This window comes from Mandrillus leucophaeus, unplaced genomic scaffold (assembly GCF_000951045.1).
Source record: "Mandrillus leucophaeus isolate KB7577 unplaced genomic scaffold, Mleu.le_1.0 Scaffold19, whole genome shotgun sequence".
NCBI classification, from domain to species: domain Eukaryota; kingdom Metazoa; phylum Chordata; class Mammalia; order Primates; family Cercopithecidae; genus Mandrillus; species Mandrillus leucophaeus.
The window spans coordinates 465,436-487,513 of record NW_012101920.1 but is presented as its reverse complement, the minus strand read 5'-3'; the positions used below and the strand labels follow the sequence as shown (position 1 = coordinate 487,513).

The 22,078-nt window shown below is 48.8% G+C and overlaps 1 protein-coding gene across 8 annotated transcripts in view; it reads left to right on the top strand.

Moving 5' to 3' along the window:
* The window catches only part of NFATC2 (nuclear factor of activated T-cells, cytoplasmic, calcineurin-dependent 2), a 187,237-nt gene that overhangs the window by 19,699 nt on the left and 145,460 nt on the right, over positions 1-22,078 (top strand). For 2 of the 8 annotated variants that reach the window (XM_011978110.1, XM_011978112.1), the window contains exons 1-2: positions 1-152; positions 18,880-19,395. In XM_011978110.1, coding sequence (XP_011833500.1) covers positions 18,893-19,395 — 503 coding nt within the window. In that variant the 5' untranslated portion in view covers positions 1-152; positions 18,880-18,892. Of the gene's footprint in view, positions 153-18,365; positions 19,396-22,078 lie in introns of all 8 variants that reach the window. The other 6 variants (XM_011978104.1, XM_011978106.1, XM_011978107.1 and 3 more) reach the window with 3 other exon arrangements.

The following is a 22,078-nucleotide window of genomic DNA, read 5'->3' as shown; positions in this document are numbered from 1 at the left end:
CAGCCCTCCCGCCCTGCGCACCATGAACGCCCCCGAGCAGCAGCCCCAACCTGACGGCGGGGACGCCCCAGGCCACGAGCCCGGGGGCAGCCCCCAAGACGAGCTTGACTTCTCCATCCTCTTCGACTATGAGTATTTGAATCCGAACGAAGGTCGGTGGAGGCTCCCCCTGGCCTGGCCCCTGAGCCCGCCAGGGGCTCAGGCCTGGGGACTGGGCACAGGAGTCCTCTTGGCTCCAGCTGCCCCTCTTCCTAAGGGGCCTGGAGGGAGGGTACCCCTACCTAGGTGCCAGGGAGGGGAGGCGTCAGTGGCCACTGCCACCCTTAGGGGGTGGTCGGCTCCCTCTTGCCCTTTAGGGGCACCGGTTTCTGGTTGCTTGTGACTGCTCCCTGAGGGTCACTCTCAGCAAAACAAAAGGTGGCAGGCAGGTCCCAAGGCTGGGGAGCGGGTGCTGTCTGCTGGCCTCTTGCTTGGGACTGGGTTGTCAAAGGGCAAGGGACATGATTTCTGTGCCTTTGGAGGGAGGAGATGAGGAAGCAAAGAATGGAGTTAGCAGGGAGGGGTTGCAAAAAAAAAAAAAAAAAAAAAGGGGGTTGTAGCTGAACCCAGTTATCAAAGTTAGGAGGCTGCTCCTTCCCTCCAGGCACTGAAGTGAGGCCATGCAGTTCCCATCACCTCCTGTAAGCAGTGGTTGATAGGGACTTTGTGTTGAAACTGAGGAAGAGGTTGTCTGTCTGATACTGGAGCGGGTTAAAAACTTTGGTATTACAAGGCCGGCCCATTTCCTCCCTGGGTTCTGCTGCTGCTGCTGAACCCATTACTTATCACCCACGAGAGGACTGGTCTGAGCTATATTAAGTGAACTTCTACTATGGGTGGGGTGGGGGGGCAGCTGCCGCGTGGATTCAGAAGGACACGGGCTCTTTCTGCCTGAACTTTGTCACTCTGTGCCTCCAAGTGCCCTCAGTCGCTGGGGACTGGGGACTTCCCCAGGCTGGGCCCAATGCTCATCTGTCACTTCACGTGTTTAACAGGAGCATTAGTTAGAGGGAGGAGGAGGAGGAGGAGGAAGAGGAGGGGGAAGAGGCCACACGCCCAACCTCACTGTGTATTTCTGGTTAGCAGGTTGTCTTGGAAAAAACAAAAAACCCAACCAGGCTTCCTGATTTTGACAGCCCAGCCCAGCCCAGCCAATGCTTGTTGAAGGCTCAGGGGCAGGCCTGTTGGTAGCTTCCAGACGCACTCTGGGCTTGCCTACATCTGGTGCGTAGGAAGGGCTTGTGCTCACTGGCTCGTGTGGGAAGCCTGTCGAGGAGGCTTGGTGGCCTGATGTTTCCCACAGGCACTGTGTTAGACAGGTAATGAAGTTTTAACTTCCCTCGGTGTCCTCTCTGGCCACCTTAGGTGAGGGATTTGCTTTAGCTTTGGGTATCCTGTCTTCACTGGGATACCGAGAAGATGGTCATTAGCAATAATTTTGTGTTTGGGCTGGAGATGGAAATAATTAGCAGAAGAGAGCAGTCTTCTAGAGCTGCAATCTGGAGGACGTCTTTTGCTTTGAAAAGATACAATTAAGAATCTGCAAACGATCCGCACTAACATCCGTGGTCTTTCTGTTCATTAAGATTAAAGTCATGTTTTTCAGGGAACAAATACTCACACCCCTCCCAGATTCGTAATCAGCTTTTATTTTTCTTGTCGGGTGGGGTGGGGGGATTTCCGGGGAAATAGTTTCCAAGCCAAATCTGAAGGGAGGTACTTTTTATAGTTTTTCTTGGCAAGTGGTGCTTGGTGGCCACCAGATGGGTATCTAAATGACCACAATGAAAGCCCTGGAATCTGTGTTTTTTTTTTTTTTTTTTAAAAAAAACTTTATTTTTTGGAACAGTTTCAGATTTACAGAAAAGTTGCAAAGATAGCACAGAGAGTTCCCATATACCCACTACCCTGTTTCCCCATGTTATTAATGTTTTACATTAGTATGGTGCATTTATTGTAATCAACGAACCAATATTGACACATTATTAACTGAGTTTTCTGCCTCATTCAGATTGGGAATGTTTTTTGTGACCTTCACTGTTTTTGAGGATTGTTGGTTGTATTGTAGACTGTCCCTTCATTAGACTAGGGCTCTAGGGTTTCAGGAGGAAGCCCACAAAGATAAAGGCCCCTTCTCATCACATCATATCAAGAGTATGTACTATCCAGCCGGACGTGGTGGCTCACGCCTGTAATCCCAACACTTTGGGAGGCTGAGGCGGGCGGATCACCTGAGGTCATGAGTTCAAGACCAGCCTGGCCAACATGGTGAAACCCCAACTCTACTAAAAATACACAAATTAGCCAGGCATGGTGGAAGGCACCTGTAATTCCAGCTACTCAGGAGGCTGATGCAGGAGAATTGCTTGAACCCGGGAGGCGGAGGTTGCAGTGAGGTGGGTGGCACCACTGCACTCCAGCCTGGGCTACCTGGGCTACAAGAGTGAGACTCTGTCTCAAAAAAAAAAAAAAAAAAAAGTGTACTATCCATATCATTTATCATTGATGTTAACCTTGATTACCCGGCAGAGGTAGCTTTTGTCAGTTTCTTCAAACTCTTTGGAAGACTTTACTACATGAAGCCCACACTTAAGGAGTACAGAGTAATACTCTGGAATCCGGAAAGCACTTACTCTTTGCTGAGAAGTAGGCAGCACAGAAGAGTTAGCACCCAGGAAGAGAAGGGATGTTGTGGCCGGGAGCAGCGGCTCATGCCTGCAATCCCAGCACTTTGGGAGGTCAAGGTAGGAAGATCGCTTGAGTCCAGGACTTTAAGACCAGCCTGGGCAGCAGAGCAAGACCTCATCTCTAATAAAAATAAAAACTAAAACAATTAGCCTAGCCTAGTTGCGCATGCCTGTAGACCCAGCTTCCCAGCTACTCAGGAGGCTTAGGTGGGAGAATCCCTTAAACAGGAGTTCGAGGCTGCCCTGAGACGTGATCATGCCACTACACTCCAGCCCATAGGACAGAGGGAAACCCTGTCTCAAACCAACAAACCAGACAAAAAAAAAGAGAAGGGACATGGTGAGCTTTGAAGGGCTAATGTGAACTCCCAGATGTGTCTCTGGCTCTGGGTCACCCAGATGTTAATAGCAGTCACCTCTCTTTGCTTCTGTATGGGAACTCCTCAGGGGTGAACACTAGCCTTTATCCTGTTATTAGGTTTTGTCCCAGATGGCAACATATTGGTGACGCATGTAAAGTTCTACCCTTAACTCTGGGCATGAGCTTGGCAAAAACCAAGGAGGGAAATGTACTGCTAATGGGACAGACATTGTTGTTAGAATTGGTGAAGGTGTATTAGGGAATTTTGGGGAGTCGGATGCTCATTTTATGGAGTTTAGCATGTAGCAGACGTTCATTAGCCCATGTGATTCCTCTCCAACCCTAGCAAGCAGGCACTATTATCACCCGTGTTTTACGGAGGAGGACGCTAAGGCACAGAGAAGTAAAGTAATTTTCCCAAAATGGGCAGCCTTGCTCCATATCATGTGTTCTGAACTGTGTGAGGTTCCTCATTCTCTCATTTGGTGAGAGACACATATGAACCAGTTAGCAAGGCGTCTGGGACCGTGGCAGGGCTGGAATTGAAAACCTTGTTTACTACAAGGTGATCTTGAGCAAGTCATCTAGCTTCTCTGGACCTCTGTCTGCTTATCTGTAAAATGGCTGAAATAATACCACTTGCCTCATAGGACTGTTGTCTGCCTTGCATAGGTTAATCCATTTAAATCAACACAGCATGTGATCTGTTACTAGTGTTGTAGTAAACCCTTGCTTTTGTTAATGGAGGTGTTCAATTAATATGAACCATTATTTATTTACTCGTTCAGCTACTGAGCACCCACTGTGTTAGATCCTAGGGTCACAATGAGGAATGAGACCTAGATCCTGCCCTTTCTGAGCTAGTGCCTCTGATTGTGCCTCTGTTGTTTTCTCTTGTCTAATTGTATTAACTAATACCTCCAGTAGAGTGTTACATGATAGCGAAGACAGTGGGCATCCTTGCCTTGGAGGAGGACCTCCAGTGTTGGCTTTAGAATTGAGATGTATGAATTATGTAAAGGAAGTATTAGTTAGTTCTTTCTTTTTTCCCTGAGAGTTTTTATTACAAATGCGAGTTGAATTATATCAAAGGCTTTTTTTAGAATCTATGGAAAAATATGATCTTATTCTTCTTAGACCTATTCATATGTTGGCATACATTGTTAGATTTCTTTATGTGAAAACATCCCTGGTATGGACTCCACTTCTCGTATTATTTTCTTGAGGTGGTGGTGGCATCAGATAATATTTGAGAATTTTTCAGTATTCATGAGTGATACTCATATTGTCCTATTTTGTGTGCTATCAGGTTCAGGTTTCTTTCCTTGTCTATGCTCAGGAACAATTTCTGTCTCCCTGGGACTCCCTGGTCTCTAAAGCTGTGATCGAATTCCTCTGTGAAGCCACCTGGACCTGGCGCTTCTTTGTGGAGTTGTTTCTTGATGGCTTTCTCTATACTGTGGGAATTGGTCTCTTTACACTTTCTATTTCTACTGGAGTCAATTTTTGTAAACTGTATCTTTCTGGAAAATTATCCATTTTATCTGTCTAGGTTTCAAATTTATTCACTAGAGATGTGCAAAGAAGACTCTTAATTTTCTTTCAAGTGGAGGAGACAACCAAGTACACAGTGACAAAGACCTGGGGGCAGGGATGTGGGAGTCCTGATGGGGCCACTGATCCCACCCTGGAGGGGGAAGATGTACTGGCTGTCAGCAGACAGTTTAGTAGCTGAATTCCCTTATGCATGCTTGTGAATGCAATGGATTCTTACTTCTCCCAACTTGTAATATGCTGAGAGAGACAGGTGGGTACTGGGGAATTCCTGGTCACCTCCAGAGATGCCAGATCTCCAGTTACTGTGGGGACAGATATGTGGGGAGTGCTCACATCTGCTTTGCCTCAACAGTCTGGTGCAGCCCTCCTTCAATCCCTGGTAAGCTAAAGCATTTAATGCCAACCTTGGCCTTTCAGAAAGGAAAACAGGTTCCTTCTGATCACTGCTTGTTGTTTTATAGAGTTTATTCCTGTGATCCTTAAACTTTTGAGGTCACAGCCCTTTAAAAAGCTGATGAAATCCGCAGATTCTGTATACACACCCACCATGCGTGTACATGCTACACATGGGCAGCCCTTTCCCCTGGGCACTGCCTCCTCACCACATACCCCCTGCACCCCCCACCCACACATTCCCACCTCCCCTCTCCACTTCATATCCCCCCACGTGCTTTTGATGTCATTTCTCAGCACTCACAGACCCTTCTGTGTCCCATTCCCTAATTTCACTGGCACTTCAGTGTAGGAACAGCTGCTCTCGATCCATTCACAGGGCACAATTAAAACCCCATTCTTTCAGCAAACACACCGAAAGCTGGTTTTGTGCCAGACCCTGTAGGGGCATACACACAAATTAGATATGGTTCCTGGCCCCCAGGCCAATATGGGTCATAGTCTGGTAAACAAATAGGGACATATGAGGTGCTGTGATACAGTATCTGTGTGTGTGTGTGTGTGTGTGTGTGTATGTGTATGTGTGTGTGTATGTGTGTGTGTATGTGCATGTGTTCGGTGCTTGCTAAAAATAGTGTTCTACACTAAGCAAGCAGGTTCACTAAACACATGTGACATTCAGAGACATTGCCTTCTCTGTTGAGTTAAGGACAGGCCTTAATAAACCTGCTTTGGACAAATAACGTCTCCAGGTGCAGCTGGAAAGGTGAAATGAGGGCTAGAATTGAGCATCGGCCTTGCAGGGAGGCAGAGGAAATGCGGTTGAAGTTGCCTCCCTCATTCTTCCCTGTGAAACACATGGTATCTTGGCTTCTAAATTCAAGCCCCTGTGTTCTTTTGGTGGCATAGATTTTGATCAGGAGTAGAGGCTCTTGAAACTTTAAAGCAGTGTTATTCAGGTTGGTTCTCAAGGCTCTCCAGCCATATCAGGTGGCAGGTTAAATACTTTTGAAAAATGTAGAATGGGTGGCAAGGGGCTCTCAGTTCTGGCTGCATTAGAAGTTCTCAGGCTGCATCCCGGACCAGTGAGATCAGGCTCTTGGGGGTAAGGTAACTTTGCTGAGGGTCTGCATTGGTAAATGGCAGGGCAGGCCTTGAACTTGGGCACTTAGAGTCCTAGGTGCCTGCCGTCAGCACTGTATCTCATAGCCAGAATGTGGCCCTGGAGGGCAGCAGGACGCCGTATGCAGCTGCTGTCTCTAACTTTGTCTGATGTGTCTCATGTACGGTGGGATGTGTGCACGTTCACCTCTTATAGCTGATATTGATATAATTATACATTGTATCTTGCTACTGTCCTAATGGGATTATACTCATTGGAAAACTCCTGGCTAAGGTAGAAATGAGAACTGATGGGGAGCTCTGCTATTTTTCTGTTTCTTTCTCCATCTTGGTGGATGGTCCTGCCTGCCTCTTGGGCATTTGGATCTAAAGCCCTGCACTGGAATCTTTAATGCTTTTTCCCTCTGTGGAAGAAATATACCGAAGGCAGACTGTAAGCCACATGCAGAGTGGGGAGATTGCTTTTCCTGAGTTGGTATTTGGGACCCTCTTGACCTTGTAATCTGAGGTTTTGGAAAAAGAGCATTTCTTCAGCTGGGCCTGAAGGGAAGAAAGTGGCCTGCAAAGCTCAGGATTTATGAAGGTCCTTATCAAAACAGACCTGCGTGGGCGTGCCTGCAAAAGTGAGAGTGTTAAATGAGGGGGAAAAACAAACCCAAGTCTGAAATGCCTGCTAAAGTTATTTTAAAGGCTGTGGAAAGGGGCTGTTTACCTGTATAATCCTAAGAAGGTGGGCTGCAGCTCTGAAATCCGCAATGGGTGACATCACCTCTGTTGCCATGGAGTAGGGAGGAATGTCTTAATAACCAGGGGGTTGGCAGGGGCCACTGATGAAGTGTGCCCACCTCCGGGAACATGGCACTGAAATGAAAGCTCCTGGGGAAAAGTATAAATAAAGAAGCTGTCAGTCAAGAAGGCATTAATTTTAAATCTCTGCCCCCGGCCAAGGGTTACACAGGCCCCACTGTCTTCAAGGGGAAGTTTCCACTTGGATTTTAAGTTGCCTGAAGGAAAAATGGAAATCAGCCTTTCAGGCTATGCGAGGGGATGTGGGGGATCAATAGGAGACCAAACTCTCAGAGGTGGCTGGTCGGAGAGGGGGGCTCTTTGCTAAGTTGGGCAGAGGATGGAAAGAAGAGATGTTCCCCTGCTCATATCGTCTTCTGCAGGCCTTTGACGGAGTGGGTGGGTTTAGCCCTGGCGAGTCCTGTTGCAGGAGGATTATCTAAAGTCTATTTCTGGGGAACTCTTCTGACCAGATCTTTCCTTCTCCTTTTGGTGAGGAAGCCACTCTGAGGTCTGTTCTCTGTCATGCACTGTACTCTCTTCTGTTAGACACAGACCTTGCTAAATCACGAGTTTAATCTCAAATGCTTTAAAAATGGAGGGAGTTCAGCAAGGTGATTGGATAAATTGTGGTTGATTTGTACAACGAAATAGTACACAGCAATGAAAGAGAAAGGACTACTGCACACAATAGGGGTGAAGCTCAGACATTCTGTTGAGCAAAATAAGTGAGACACATCCATCCAGATTTTATTTAAAGGACGTTCGAGAACGGTCAAACCCAGCATATGGTGGGAAAAGTCAGGGAGTGGTTCTTCCTGGGTGAGGGCGTCTGGCTTCAGAGGGGCCACACGGAACCCTCTGGGGTGCTTGAAATGTTCTGTATCTTGTGCGCATATGTATGCAAAGGCACAAGATGTATGTGAAATATTTGTGCATTTTACTGCATATAAGTGATGCATATTTTAAAAACTGATGAAGGCCGGGCATGGTGGCTCACACCTCTAATCCCACCGCTGGGAGGCTGAGGTGGGTGGATCACCTAAGGTCAGGAGTTCGAGACCAGCCTGGCCAACATGGTGAAATCCTGTCTCTACTGAAAATACAAAAATTAGCTGGGTGAGGTGGCAGGTACCTGTAATTCCAGCTACTAGGGAGGCTGAGGCAGGAGAATCGCTTGAACCCAGGAGGTGGAGGTTGCAGTGAGCCGAGATTGCGCCACTGCACTCTAGACTGTGCAACAAGAGTGAAACTCCATCTCAAAAACAAACAACAAAACTGATGAAATCTGCAGATCCTATACACACACACATCATGCTACACATGTACAGCCCTTCCCCCCATGCCCTGCCCCTCACCACATACCCCAGTGCACCCCCAACCCTGAAATTTAATCCAAGCTTTGCCCTGACTCTTTTTGTGGTCTTGGGAATTTCCCTGCACCCCAAGCCTCAGTTTCCCCATCTGTAACACAGAGGTATTCAGAGTAGCTATCTCCAGCAGTTGATGTAAACTGCAGAGAGAACAGGGGACCGTACACGTGAAAGCTTGCAGCACAGTGGCCATAAGCTGTTCGAATGACTAAAAATAGGAATATCTCTGGAATTCTCCAAGGCAGGAGGGCCCCAGGAAATGTCTTGAAACCAGCAAGAGACAGTTCTTTGCATCCAGATTTGACGATGGAGATGAGTTTTTGTGTGTGCCACATGCCTGGGCCCTGCTGCCCCCATCTAAAAGGTGACCTTGCGGCCTGTGGGTTGCAGATTCCATACATTTCTCCACCCCTCTCCAAAAGCAATACGTGTCAGCATGTGGGCGCGCGTGTTTTTGCAAGCAGTCATGCCAGCAGCCAGTCTGCAAGCCTCATTGCTTGTGGATCACCCCGGTCCTGTGTCCTGGGCGCCTGGCCTTGCAGCAGCCTGCCTGGGAAGCACCACTGAGCTTGTCTTTTGGCCCCGTCTGGGGAAGGCAGACAGCTGTCTTAGCTGGGGCAAGGTCAGCAAAGACATCGCGTTCAGGATGACTTTTTCCAGTGGTTCCATGGACGAGACAGGATGGCAAATGTCCTCCCTTTCCTTTTTGGCATTTCTGGACCTGATTTATCCAGATGGAATTTCTTGACTTTCAGGCCCTGTGTCTGTATGTGTCACCTCTGAATGAAGGGTGTGACAACCTGACTGTCATCATTAATACACATGATTCATTGATTGAGAATCCACTTACTGTTAGGTGGTGTGTGTGTGTGACCGGGTGGGGCGTGGGCAGCAGCGGTCTAGGGGGGCTTGTCTGAAAGTTTGCTGAGTGTCAGATTTGTTATTTGGAGGCAATCCATTACTTTTCAAAGGGGTTCTTTCTATAGGTTGTGCACACCCGCCAGATGAAAAATCCATCCACCTTCCTGCTCTGTTTTGGGGTTCCTTGCAGCCCTGATGGGCAGGAAGTTATGCGAGTTGTTGGGGTGAGTGGCAGGAGGCGAGGTTTGTCTCTCTGCCCCTTTCCTCCGGCTACAGGTCTGCGGTGCCAGCTGTGGCATCCTAAGTGCTGCCTTGGCGACAGACTGTGATGTCCCAAACCCAGGCCCTGGGACTCACACCACCTCGGCATCGGGGTGAGCTCATCAAGCCGTGGGTCGGATCAGCTTGGCCAGGGATCAGTGGAGCCCTGTGGCCCCGCTGCCCATCGAGGGGGCATCCAGCCCCCAGGCCAGGCCCTGTTCCTCTCTTCCCAGCCACTCAAGCCTGAAAGCTCCATTGGTCTCTGCCCCTCCCCGTGCCCGCCAAGGACGGCTGCCTCTCAGAGGTTCCCTAGCTGGGTTTCTATTTTGGTCATACTATTCTGCTTCCCGAAAATTCCACTGCCTGCAGTTCTAGGCAGAGAAGATGTTCTCTTGCTGTTCCTTTTTTCAAAAGTGATCTGTTGGCTGGTGGGTTGGCGCTGAGCGAGTGGCCACCTCAGACTTGGCTGTGTGTCCGTCTGTGAGGGTGAGCAACAGGCCTCCAGAGCTTCCAGGGGGAGAGGCGCTGGCGGGGACCACTGTGTGGCCTGAGTGTGATTTTTAAAATAATCTTTGACTCAATTCTGGGGCAAAAGGAGAGACTGTGAACATTGCCGAAGAAAGGAATCTGTATCTTCAGTTGTCGGGGCAGCCTACCTCCCGAGTGAAATGATGAGGCCCCCAGAATATTTTCTTTTCCAGGGGGATCCTTGCTTCCCTGTGTCAGGGTCAGGGTGTCGCCATCCAGGAAATCACCTCTTTCCTGAGATGCAGGATAAAGTAGTGGTTAAGCGGGTGGAGGAGCCAGGTTGCCTGAGAATGAATCTTGGCTCTGATACTTAGAAGCTGTGTGACCTTGGGCAAATTACTTACCCTCTCTGAGCCTCATTTTCTCCCTATATAAAATGGGGAAACAATATCACCTGCTTTATAAGGTTCTTGTGAGACAAATATGAACATATACTAGATGCATACAGTGGTTCTCGATATAAAGTAAGTGGTATAGATGTGTTAGCTATTAGTATTTCGGTTATGACAAGCAGCTCACTGACTCACCAGCACTTTAGTAAGATTTAGTTGATCCACTCCCAGGTAGCCTGGGAGGAAAAGTACAAAGTGTGGAATGGAGAGGGTGTTGGAAGCACATTTTACCTCCTCCACACATTTTCTGAAGATCAGCAGAATCTGAGGTGAAAAGAGAATTCCTAAAGTGCTGACCAACCCATTTTATTTTTATAAAAATGTCTTCCTTTTTTTCATAATGCTTTTGAAGGGGTTGGGGACTAGTGCATTCAAGTTGTTGTAAAATAGAGTAACTATAGCAGGGAAAGAGCAGAACTGTCACTGAAAAGATTGTTCTTTCAATAATAATCCAGTAGGCCCCATTTACTGAGTATTGATTCTGTGTGTCTTGGGCTTTGCATAGGTTAGGGAAACTGACAGGCTTGTATCACCAGCGTCATCACCCCGTGTCACACATGAGGACATGGAGTTTCCCCAAGTCTCACAGCCAGGGGTGGGAGTGGATCTGGAGTCCCCTAACCCTGTGCTACCCTCCGTTCTCAGACCTGGATCTCAGTTGAGAGCTCTTGCTTGGTGGGGCAAAGAGGAGGGCTGAACTGGCCTCCCCAGCAATCTTGTCCTGCAGTTTTCGGGAGTGGTCAGAGATTTCGCCACATATTCACAGGGCCTACCTATTGGGTAAGCACCCAGGAACTCGATGAAAGGACGGGTGATAAGAATGAGAACTTTCAGACGTCTGCCACAGAGATGAGCGTTACCTGCCAGGGCCGAGAGTGAGCAGATGTCTCATTTCTCAATCAGTTCGGGTTGAGGGCGTGAGTCATGAGTTGATGTTTCCAGCAGTCTTTGGGCCTCTGCTGTGCGCAGGCCTCGTGTGCCATGCTGGGGTTGTAAAGCCAGGAGCCACGGTCCTCCGCTGGGGGCGAGTCTGCCTGGCAGGAGATGTTTGGCGATGCCTGGAGACATTTTTGGTTGCCACAACGGGGAGAGAGGCAGGGCAGCTACTATGGGCATCCGGTGGGTAGGTGGCTGTGAGGGTCGAGTAATTTACTACATGTGATGTGCTTACAACAGTGCCTTGCATGTAAGTTCCCAATACATTTTAGCTGCTTTTTCTGCATTATAATTATCTTCATAATAATTACTGATGTAGGACTCCTATCTGCCTCTAAGAAGCTCAGAGTCTAGAGGGTAGACAAATGAGTGAATCCATAGACAGACTTCTGTGGGACCTGGGAGTGTAGAAGAGCTGCCTGATCCAGCCTGGGGAAACAGGGAGGGCCTCCAGGAGGGGGTGGTTCAGGTCAAATCATGATGGATAAATAGTGGCTTGTTAGGAGACGTAAGGTCGGGAGGTATGGAAGGGAGTTCTGGGTAAGGGGAACAGTATGTGCATGACATGGAGGCACAGAGGCTCTCGAGCAGCAACCTCTAAATCCCCCATCACTGCTTCTATCTTCTTCCTCCCTTTGGTACTGATGCCTCGTATTTAGGCCAGGTACCTCCCATGGTAGGCGAAATGGATTTTAGGTGGTCCACCAGTGAGGACATTGTATTTGCTAAGAACTATTTTTCAGTGCTATTTTCTCTTCGAACTAGTCGGAAGGAGTGGAATTTCAGGCTGGGCGTGGTGACTCAAGACTGTAATCCCAGCACTTTGGGAGGCCGAGGCAGGTGGATTACCTGAGGTCAGGAGTTTGAGACCAGCCTGGTTAACATGGTGAAACCCCGTCTTTACTGAAAATACAAAAAAAATTAGCCGGGCGTGGTAGTGGGCACCTGTAATCCCAGCTACGCAGGAGGCTGAGGCAGGAGAATCGCTTGAACCCAGGAGGCGGAGGTCGCAGTGAGTCGAGATCACACCACTGTACTCCAGCCTGGCAACAGAGTGAGACTCTGTCTCAGAAAACAAAAAACAAAGCAAAACAAACAAAAAAAGGAGTAACGCTTTAGTGAGGTACTGCTGTATCGTTCACACTTTTCTTTCTAACACTGACTCCTCCCTCTCCCTGTTTCTAGGTCTTGACTTTCTGGGGTCCTGGAAATGTTCCATATTTTGATTATGTTGGTGGTAGCAAGAATGTATGACATTTGGCAAAACTCATCAAACCCTATACTGAAAACACTGACATCTGTGTATATGAGTTATACCACAGGAGCATTGGCGGGGGTGGGGGTGTATAAAACCTCAGTCTCAGAGTCTTTGCCCAGCCACTGTGTCTTGCTTGAATTTAGTAAGTTTTATTTTTATTGTATTTTTACCCTACCTTCTATTTATGGAGGTGACATTGATTTTCCATCTACAGTAGTGGTATAAAGTTTCCTTTTAAAATAATAAAAAAAAATAAGTGAGTGAATTTAAATACTAGAAATATTAAGTAAATATTTTTTGGCGGCACATGAATAGAGCAAAGATCGTGCAAGTGGTTAAAAAAAAGCAAGCTTTTTGGAAACCCTCCTGAGAAAATTTGGTGGTTCTGAGATGAAACTAACTTCACCCGGTGCCGTGCAGGCATCGTGATGACTGTGAGAAAGCCGCCTGCGAGCATGGCAGTTGTTTAAGGAGAAATAGTGAAAAATCTCAGCCAGTAACTTAGAGGAATATTTTAATGATGTGCCATTTGTGAAATTTACTGTCAAATACCCAGGGGACTGAGAATTCAATGATTATTAATTATCTTCCTATTCCCCGCTTGCTGGTAAACATTTAAAGTCTTGTCAAGAGGGAAAAAAGAAGAAAAACTCTGCCGCTTGGATTAATGAAAACCAATGTAAATGCTTTAAATAGTTTTGCTCAGCACACTCGAGCTCTCTGTTCTTCAGGGCTCCCAGGGAGTGTGAGCGATGGGCGTTTCCAGGACTGCGTTTCTGTGGACTGTCCACATCAGCCCCAACCGTGTGTTTCTGATAAGATGCAGTGCAGTTTTTCTGATATGGCCGGAATTTTTGCTAAGAGACTTTTTTTCTGGTTTGAATTCTCAGAATGTTGTTGGCCATGGACTTGACATTCCTTTTTTCCTAGATTAAAAATCTATGCTCTGTTACCTTCCAGGAAGGCGTGTGTGTGCGCGCGTATGTGCGAATTCAAATACACGTTTACATTAAACTACAGCCTCACGAGAACTCCAGGCCTTACAGATGCTAGCTAGAAAAATCAAAGGATTTCAGAGCCAGAAGCCACCAAGGAAACGGATTCAATGTAATGCTGTTCAGTTATAAACGAGAAGGTGTTGAGGCCTCCAGTGGGTGGGGGACTTCTCCAAAATCATGCTGCTGCTTAGTGGCAGGGCAGGACCGCACTCTCCATTTCCTGCTTCATAAAACAGGGTTTCATTACTATAGATCGTGTTATGTCATCTACCACCTAGGAAATAAAATTAAAAATGTTTCTTTTGGGAGTTACATTTATTTTCTTACATAATTACATGAATCAAAGGAAGTCTTTCTGCCATGCCACTGTCCTCTTATTCCTTAGTTCTCCTCCCCGGAGGATGTCACTGCTCCTTGTGACTTCCAGAGAAAGCCTGTGCATCCTTCAGCTGTGCCTGTACATCTGTCTGTGTGTGTACATCATCTGTGCGTGTACATCTGTGCGCGTATGTCTTTGTACATCTGTGTACATATGTGTAATCTGTATACATCTGTACATCTGTGTACACTGTACATCTCTGTGTGTGTCTGTACATCCTCTCATCCTTTTTATGCTGTGCATGCCATACAGCTTGCTTTTCTCCTTGCATACTAAATCTCACTGGTCATTCCATGTCAATGCATAAAGAACTTCTTCAGGCCTTTTTGTAGCTATATTGTATCCCTTCATATGAATGAGCTAGAATTAATTCATCCCCAGTAGATGGGTTTTGTGTTGCTTCCAGTCTTTTGGGATTATAGTCAGGGTTGTAGTAACTAATCTTAAGGATACACAGGTCATTTTGCACAGATGAGAGTATATCTGCAGGAAGAATTTTTTTTTTTTTTTTTTTTTTTTTGAGACAGGGTCACATCCTGTCACCTAGGCTGGGAAGTGGTGGCACGATCATGGGTCACTGCAGCCTTGATCCTCCCACCTCAGCTTCTCCAGTAGCTGGGACTACAGGCAGGTGCCACCAAGCCCAGCTAATGAAAAAAATTTTTTTTGTTTTGGAGATGGGTTCTCTATGTTGCCCAGGCTGGTCTCAAACTCCTGAGCTCAAGCAATCTTCCTACCTCTGTCTCCCAAAGGGTTGAGATTCCAGGTGTGAGCTACCATGACTGGCCCAGGATGGATTTCTAAAAGTAGCATTGCTTGGTTCCGAGGGGCACATGTGGTTCCAAGGGCATGTGTGTTTGGAATTTTCATGGATATTACCAAATGACCCTCTCTAGAGTTATCGCCTTCTATCTTTTGGTTTGGATAGTGGCATCTTTGATTAATAGTTTATTCCAGGTAGACTTTTCTGAACTTACATCATTCATTCAGCCAACACATCCTTTTTGAGGGCCTGTTTAGTGGCAGGACCCATCCAAGTGCTAGGGGCATGGCAGAGCAAGAGTCCTCATAGCATTCGCTGATTGGTGGAGGTGGATCTCCAGGTCGAGGGAGGGGCAGACTGGAGGTTGAGGGAAACGGAGAACTTCACAGTTCCTCAGTCGTTATGGCAAGATGTGCACAGAACACAGCAGGGACCTGTGAGCCGGGCCTGAGCTAGTCAAGTGGTCAGGGGTCCTTCTAGAAGCATGCAGTACTTAAGCCGCGCCCATGGGCATGGGCGGGCTTTAGTCATGTGGAGAAGGGGGCCTGGCAGTGGGCAGGGGAGGAGCTGTTGAGGCAGGGGCAGCGGCAAGTACCAAGATCCCGGGGCAGGAAGGAGCTTGATGCTTTTAAAAAACTCCCCTTTGCCAGGCACGGTGGCTGTCGCCTATAATCGCAACACTTTGGGAGGCTGAGGTGGGAGGATCACTTGAGCTCAGGAGTTTGAGACCAGCCTGGGCAACATAGTGAAACCTCGTCTCTACTAAAAAAAAAAAAAAAATTAACTGAGCCCGGTGGTGTGTGCTAGTAGTCCCAGCTACTTGGGAGGCTGAGGTGGGAGGATCGCTTGAGCCTGGGAGGTGGAGGCTGCAGTGAGCTATTATTGTGCCACAGCACTCCAAACTGGGCAGCTGAGTATGACCTCAAAATCAAACAGAAAACAAAAATCACCACACGCCCCTCTGGCTGGAGTTCAGACAGGGCGGGAGGGGGAGTGAATGCCGGCGAGGGTCGATGGGCAGGCAGGGCCCAGCCAGGCTGCCTGGCGGGGCTCATTTATTTTTACCTAGAGCTGTGGGGAGCCATTTTGGAAGTGGGGGTACCATGTGGACACCGAGAGATCAGCTCAGCTAAACTGGACAGTATTTCCTCTAGGACAGCCCAGAAAGGGAACAAGGAGGCTGAGCTCACTGGGGTGGTCACCCAGGCTTCCCCAAGGCAGGAAAAGGTCTTGTTTCTGGCTGGCAGGCCCCTGGACATGGTTCTTGTATTTACTTATTCTCTCAGCCACTCGGCAAATGTTTATGGGGGCTTGCAAGTGCCAGGCCCTGTGGTAGGTGCTTGGCAGACAATGCTGGGCCACAGTGACACGGGCCCAACACTGATGGAGCTCTGGGTCCAGTGTGGGGTTGTAAAATTCTCTAAAGGGCCAAGGAGTAAATATTTCAGGCTTCGGGGGCCATTCGGTTCCCAAACTACCAACTCTGCTGTTGTAGTATAGGAGTAAGCTGTAGCTTGCTTTGTTCACCCTGTGTAAATAAATAGGTGTGGCTGTGTTGTCCTAAAACTATTTACAGACACAACCCATGGGCCGCATTTGGCCCGTGGACTGTGGTTTGCCTGCTCCTGGTTTGGCAGAATGAGATTCCCTAAACAGATACCTGGTGCGATGGGAGCTGTTAGCAGGTGTCAGTGGAGAAAAGATGGCAGGGAAAAGGGGTGGAGGTGAGCTTTTTGATGGGCGGATCTCAGGAGGTGCTGGCTGAGCAGATGCAGGAAGGAACCAGGGGAAGTGGGAGGATCTTGCGGGGAGGGTTTCCAAGCAGAGGGAACCCCAGGCCTCTGAGGCAGGAGCTGCTTCAGTACAGCGAGGATGTTGGAGGGGTTGTTGCTGACCCAGCTTGGGGAGAAGTGGGGAGTGGTGGGGGTGGGTGGCAGGCCAGGGCACAGGCTGTGTTAGTGACTTTTGGTTCCATCTAAAGTGTCCAGAAGCCTTTATAGTAGGTTTTGAGAATGGACATCTTAAAGGCTGCTGCGTGACAAACAGACTGACAGAGCCACAAAGTGGGGAGGCCAGGGAGGAGGTGACTGCAGTAGTCCCCGTGCGAGAGGACGGTGGCTTGGACCAGGGTGGATGCGATGGATTGGGGAGACCCGGGAATCTGGTTTCTGTCCTGACAGTGGAACAGTCAGGGCTGATGACGGATCAGATGTGAGGCATCAGAGTAAGGAGTCCAGGCCGCCCCATGAGCTGACGGGGAGGGTGGAGGGGCCTCTGATGAGATGGGGTCCTTGGAGGTGGAGTTGCAATGAGGGGTAGGTGGGGGCACTAACTCCATGGGAATTTCCCAAGCAGCCCCATGTACCTGGACCTGTACAGGATGCAGTGAGGCAGGGTGTCTGCTAGAAGAGGGTCAGGCTGAGAATTAAATGACAGTGTGAGGTGATGGGTGGCAGTGTCCTTGGGTGGCTGTCATAGAACATTGTACTTGAACAGCATTCTCTAGCGGTAGGGCCTTTCGGTCATTGGTTTTATCTTTATTTTATTTTATTTTATTTTTGAGACAGAGTCTCACTCTATCACCCAGGGTGGCATGCAGTAGCACAATCTTGGCTCATTGAAACCTCTGCCTCCTGGTTTCAACCAATTCTCATGCCTCAGCCCCCTGAGTAGCTGGGATTACAGGTCTGCACCACCACACCTGGCTAATTTTTGTATTTTTAGTAGAGATGGGGTTTTACCATGTTGGCCAGGCTGGTCTCAAACTCCTGACCACAAGTGATCTGCCCACCTCAGCCTCTCAAAGTGCTGGGATTACAGGTGTGAGCCACCACGCCCAGCCTGCATCCATTGATTTTAATAGTTTGGGTGTCAGGTAACCTCTGTAGCAGTGACCCTGCCTGTCGGGGGGGCAAGTGGCTTGCCTGTGGTATTTTTAAGCCTCCTAATTCCGTATCTTTCGCTGGGCCTTTTCCCGGCTCTGGGCCTCAGTTTCCTCATTTGTAAAATGACACAGACGAGACATGAGTCAGGAGCCCCGGATCTGAATGAAGCCACTTCTTGTACTTGGTGTGAAATCTGGGATTCAAGCCCAGGGGACCATGGGCTGCAGAGCCTGTGCAGCCTCCCTCTGTGTCTTGCGTCCATGTCACATGTGTAGATTGCTGCCATAGGCCCTGGATTGGTGCTTTTCAAACTACGGGTCGTGACCTACCGTACCAGCGGGTTAGGAAATCCGTCTAATGGGTCGTGACCAGCGTTGAAGCAAAATCAGTCAGGCAGGAGGGAGGGTCTGAGGGTGTCATGTAGCAGGGGTAAGTATGGACTTGGGAGGCTTTTGTTGCAGTTGTGGGTGTACACGGTGGTGTGAATGGGGTTGTGAGATAAAGTACACTTCTCCGAAGGGTTTCATTTAAACCCAAGTTTGGAGGCCCTTAGCCCGGGGATCTTCCAGAACTCATTCTGCTTCGACCTCTCTTCTCCAGGGACCTGGGACAAAGTGGCCTCAGTTTCCTTCTGGTGAGGAACGGAGCTTCTAGCTTGGGGTTTGGCATGGTGGGAATTTGAAAAAAAATCAACGACATGAGACAAAACCCAGCCTGTGATTGCTCTGCACCGGGAGTTCTGTTTTTGAGGCTTAAAAAGACCCCCCTTCCCCCTTCTCTTTCCAGAAGAGCCGAATGCACATAAGGTCGCCAGCCCACCCTCCGGACCCGCATACCCCGATGATGTCCTGGACTATGGCCTCAAGCCATACAGCCCCCTTGCTAGTCTCTCTGGCGAGCCCCCCGGCCGATTCGGAGAGCCGGATAGGGTAGGGCCGCAGAACTTTCTGAGCGCGGCCAAGCCAGCAGGGGCCTCGGGCCTGAGCCCTCGGATCGAGATCACTCCGTCCCACGAACTGATCCAGGCAGTGGGCCCCCTCCGCATGAGAGACGCGGGCCTCCTGGTGGAGCAGCCGCCCCTGGCCGGGGTGGCCGCCAGCCCGAGGTTCACCCTGCCCGTGCCCGGCTTCGAGGGCTACCGCGAGCCGCTTTGCTTGAGCCCCGCTAGCAGCGGCTCCTCTGCCAGCTTCATTTCTGACACCTTCTCCCCCTACACCTCGCCCTGCGTCTCGCCCAATAACGGCGGGCCCGACGACCTGTGTCCGCAGTTTCAAAACATCCCTGCTCATTATTCCCCCAGAACCTCGCCAATAATGTCACCTCGAACCAGCCTCGCCGAGGACAGCTGCCTGGGCCGCCACTCGCCCGTGCCCCGTCCGGCCTCCCGCTCCTCGTCGCCTGGTGCCAAGCGGAGGCATTCGTGCGCCGAGGCCTTGGTTGCCCTGCCGCCCGGAGCCTCACCCCAGCGCTCCCGGAGCCCCTCGCCGCAGCCCTCATCTCACCTGGCACCCCAGGACCACGGCGCTCCCGCTGGGTACCCCCCTGTGGCTGGCTCTGCCGTGATCATGGATGCCCTGAACAGCCTCGCCACGGACTCGCCTTGTGGGATCCCCCCCAAGATGTGGAAGACCAGCCCTGACCCCTCGCCGGTGTCTGCAGCCCCATCCAAGGCCGGCCTGCCTCGCCACATCTACCCGGCCGTGGAGTTCCTGGGGCCCTGCGAGCAGGGGGAGAGGAGAAACTCGGCTCCCGAATCCATCCTGCTGGTTCCGCCCACTTGGCCCAAGCCGCTGGTGCCTGCCATTCCCATCTGCAGGTGAGCAGGGCTTTGAAAATGATTGCTTCTGTGGTTTAGTTTTAAGAGATGGTTCTCTGTTCATGAGCATGGGATTCAGAGTCAGGTTTAAGTCTGACTTTAAATGGATTTAAATCTTGGCTTGGTCCCTTGCTGGTTGCGAGACCCTGAGAAGGAAGGTACATTCCCTGGGCCAGGTTTTTCTCATCTGTAAAATGGGTGTAATTAGTGTACCTGACTCACCAGGTGGTTATGAGGTTGCAGTCATGTTAAATGTAATTGCTCATATGTCACCTGGTTTATTCAGAAAGTGTTTATCAAACATCTAGGTGGCAGATTCTGTTACATAAGTAATGGAGAGACAGTGGTGAACTAAACAGGCAAAAATTTCTGCCTTCATGGAGCTGACATTCTAGTAGGCACAAGAGGAACTGATGTTTGTTAGCATCTGCTATGTGCCCCAGTTATATGGAGGCCGTAAAAAAAAATGTGTGAGCCAAGGAGCTTAAAATCTTGGGAAGCTGAAGTGATGTATGTAGATAGCAGCATAGCATGTAGGCTTTGGAGTCTCTTAAGGCTCGCTTTGAGTCCTGCCTCCGCCACTCACTACCTGAGTGAACGTGGGCATCTCTGGCTGCTGCCTTTCTGCTGCTGTGCTTGTGAAAGACATTGCTAATCAGTCAGCACCCTCTTTCTCCTTGAGCTCCTTTCTGAAGCCGTGCCTAGGGCAGACATCACTAATCAATCAAGAGCTTCCTCCCCCCACTGCATTTGTACTGAGCACCTTTCTGGTCTTGGTTTATTCCCTGTGAGAAGACAATAGAACCTACCTTGTGTGTGTGTGTGTTTTTTTAAATGGATTAGATGAGACGATATATGTCAAACTCTTAGTGTAGAGCCTGTGCAGTGGTATCCTCGGATACCAAAATCTGAGGATGCTCAGGTCCCATATGTAAAATGGTATAGTATTTGCATATAACCTATGTACATCCTCCCATATCCATTACATCATCTCTAGATGATAATACCTTAGAATACCTAATACAATGCCTGCACACCACTTCGTTCATATGGACTCAATGGGCATGGAAAATTCAAATTTTGCTTTTTGGAACTTTGTGGATTTGTTTTTTTCTGAATATTTTCAATCTGAGGACACAGAACCCCTGGATATAGAGGGCGAATTGCACTCTCTATGTATATTATTTCATTTGATTCTCACAGAAACTTGGTTTGTGTTATTTTTTATCTTTGTTTTGATGAAATGACAAAGGAGGTATATGAAGGCTAAGGCTAGAGATTATCCTATCTGTTCTCGTAGATGAGGAATTGGAAGACTCATGTTATTACCACGATCCCTGTGGTTTTCAAATTATTTTTTATTTTAGCAAATGGAAGTCTTTTATCCCAAATATTAAACCGAGTCCCCACATAGGCCAGGTGCAGTGGCTTATGCCTGTAATCCCAGCACTTTGGGAGGTCAGGGTGGGCGGATCACCTGTGGTAGCAAGTTCAAGACCAGCCTGGCCAATATGGCAAAACCGCATCTCCACTAAAAATTCAAAAAATAGCCAGGTATGGTGGCGCATGCCTGTAATCCCAGCTACTACTCGGGAGGCGGAGTAGGGAGAATTAGCGGAGGTTGCAGTGAGCCAAGATCATGCCACTGCACTCCAGCCTGGCGACAGAGCAAGACTCCACCTCAAAAAAAAAAAAAAAAAAAAAAATTGAGTCCTCAAATAGATAAACAGATAAAGGTGGAGCTCTTGATTGGTGTGGGGTTGAGGGTGGCCTCGGGCCCTGCCCACTGGGCCTTGCTCACCCCCATACCAGACGAAAATGTACTGCATGGAGCATCCAGCCTGGCATTTCCTTCAAAGCAGGTTCTGAGAACACCAGGGCTTCAGTATGTCAGTTGTTGTATCTTTAAAAAAAGGAGTTTCTGGGTTTAGCAGAGTTAAGTAGGTGCCTGTGTGCAGGCCTTCTCAGAGACTTTAATGTGGACAGAATATGTGGTGATTTCAAAGGCCATTTGGCTACAGAGCTCTGAGTTCAGTGACTAAAGTTTCACAGGGCTATCTTAGAAAATGCTACCAGCCACAGTGGCTCATGCCTGTAATCCCAGCACTTTGGGAGGCCGAGGCAGGTGGATCACCTGAGGTCGGGAGTTCGAGACCATCCTGACCAACATGGAGAAACCCCGTCTCTACTAAAAATACGTAATTAGCCGGGTGTGGTAGCGCATGCCTGTAATCCCAGCTACTTGGGAGGCTGAGGCAGGAGAATCACTTGAACCCAGGAGACAGAGGTTGCAGTGAGCCGAGATGGCGCCATTGTACTCCAGTGTGGGCTCCTTGTTCTTTGTGCTACGTAGACAGGTCAGTCTCCAAACCATGATTTTATTTAATGGTTGAGAGTAGGGAGGGACACTGCTGTGAAATATGATTATGACATATTTATTGGAGACTTTGTTTACAAAAGCCTTTCCTCTCCGTGAGGCATCTTGATCAGAGAAGTTTTGAGTGTCAGAGTCCTTTGGTTCCTCACAAGTACCAATCTGTGCCAGCCAATGTGGTCTTTTGCAAGAATCTTCTATAAAGTTGAGAGGATGGGGCATCAGGGAAGTCTCCTGATAACATTGACCTCAGGGTATATGGGCATCTCAGCAGAGGGCTGGAATTCAAATCAGAATTTCAGGCTGGTT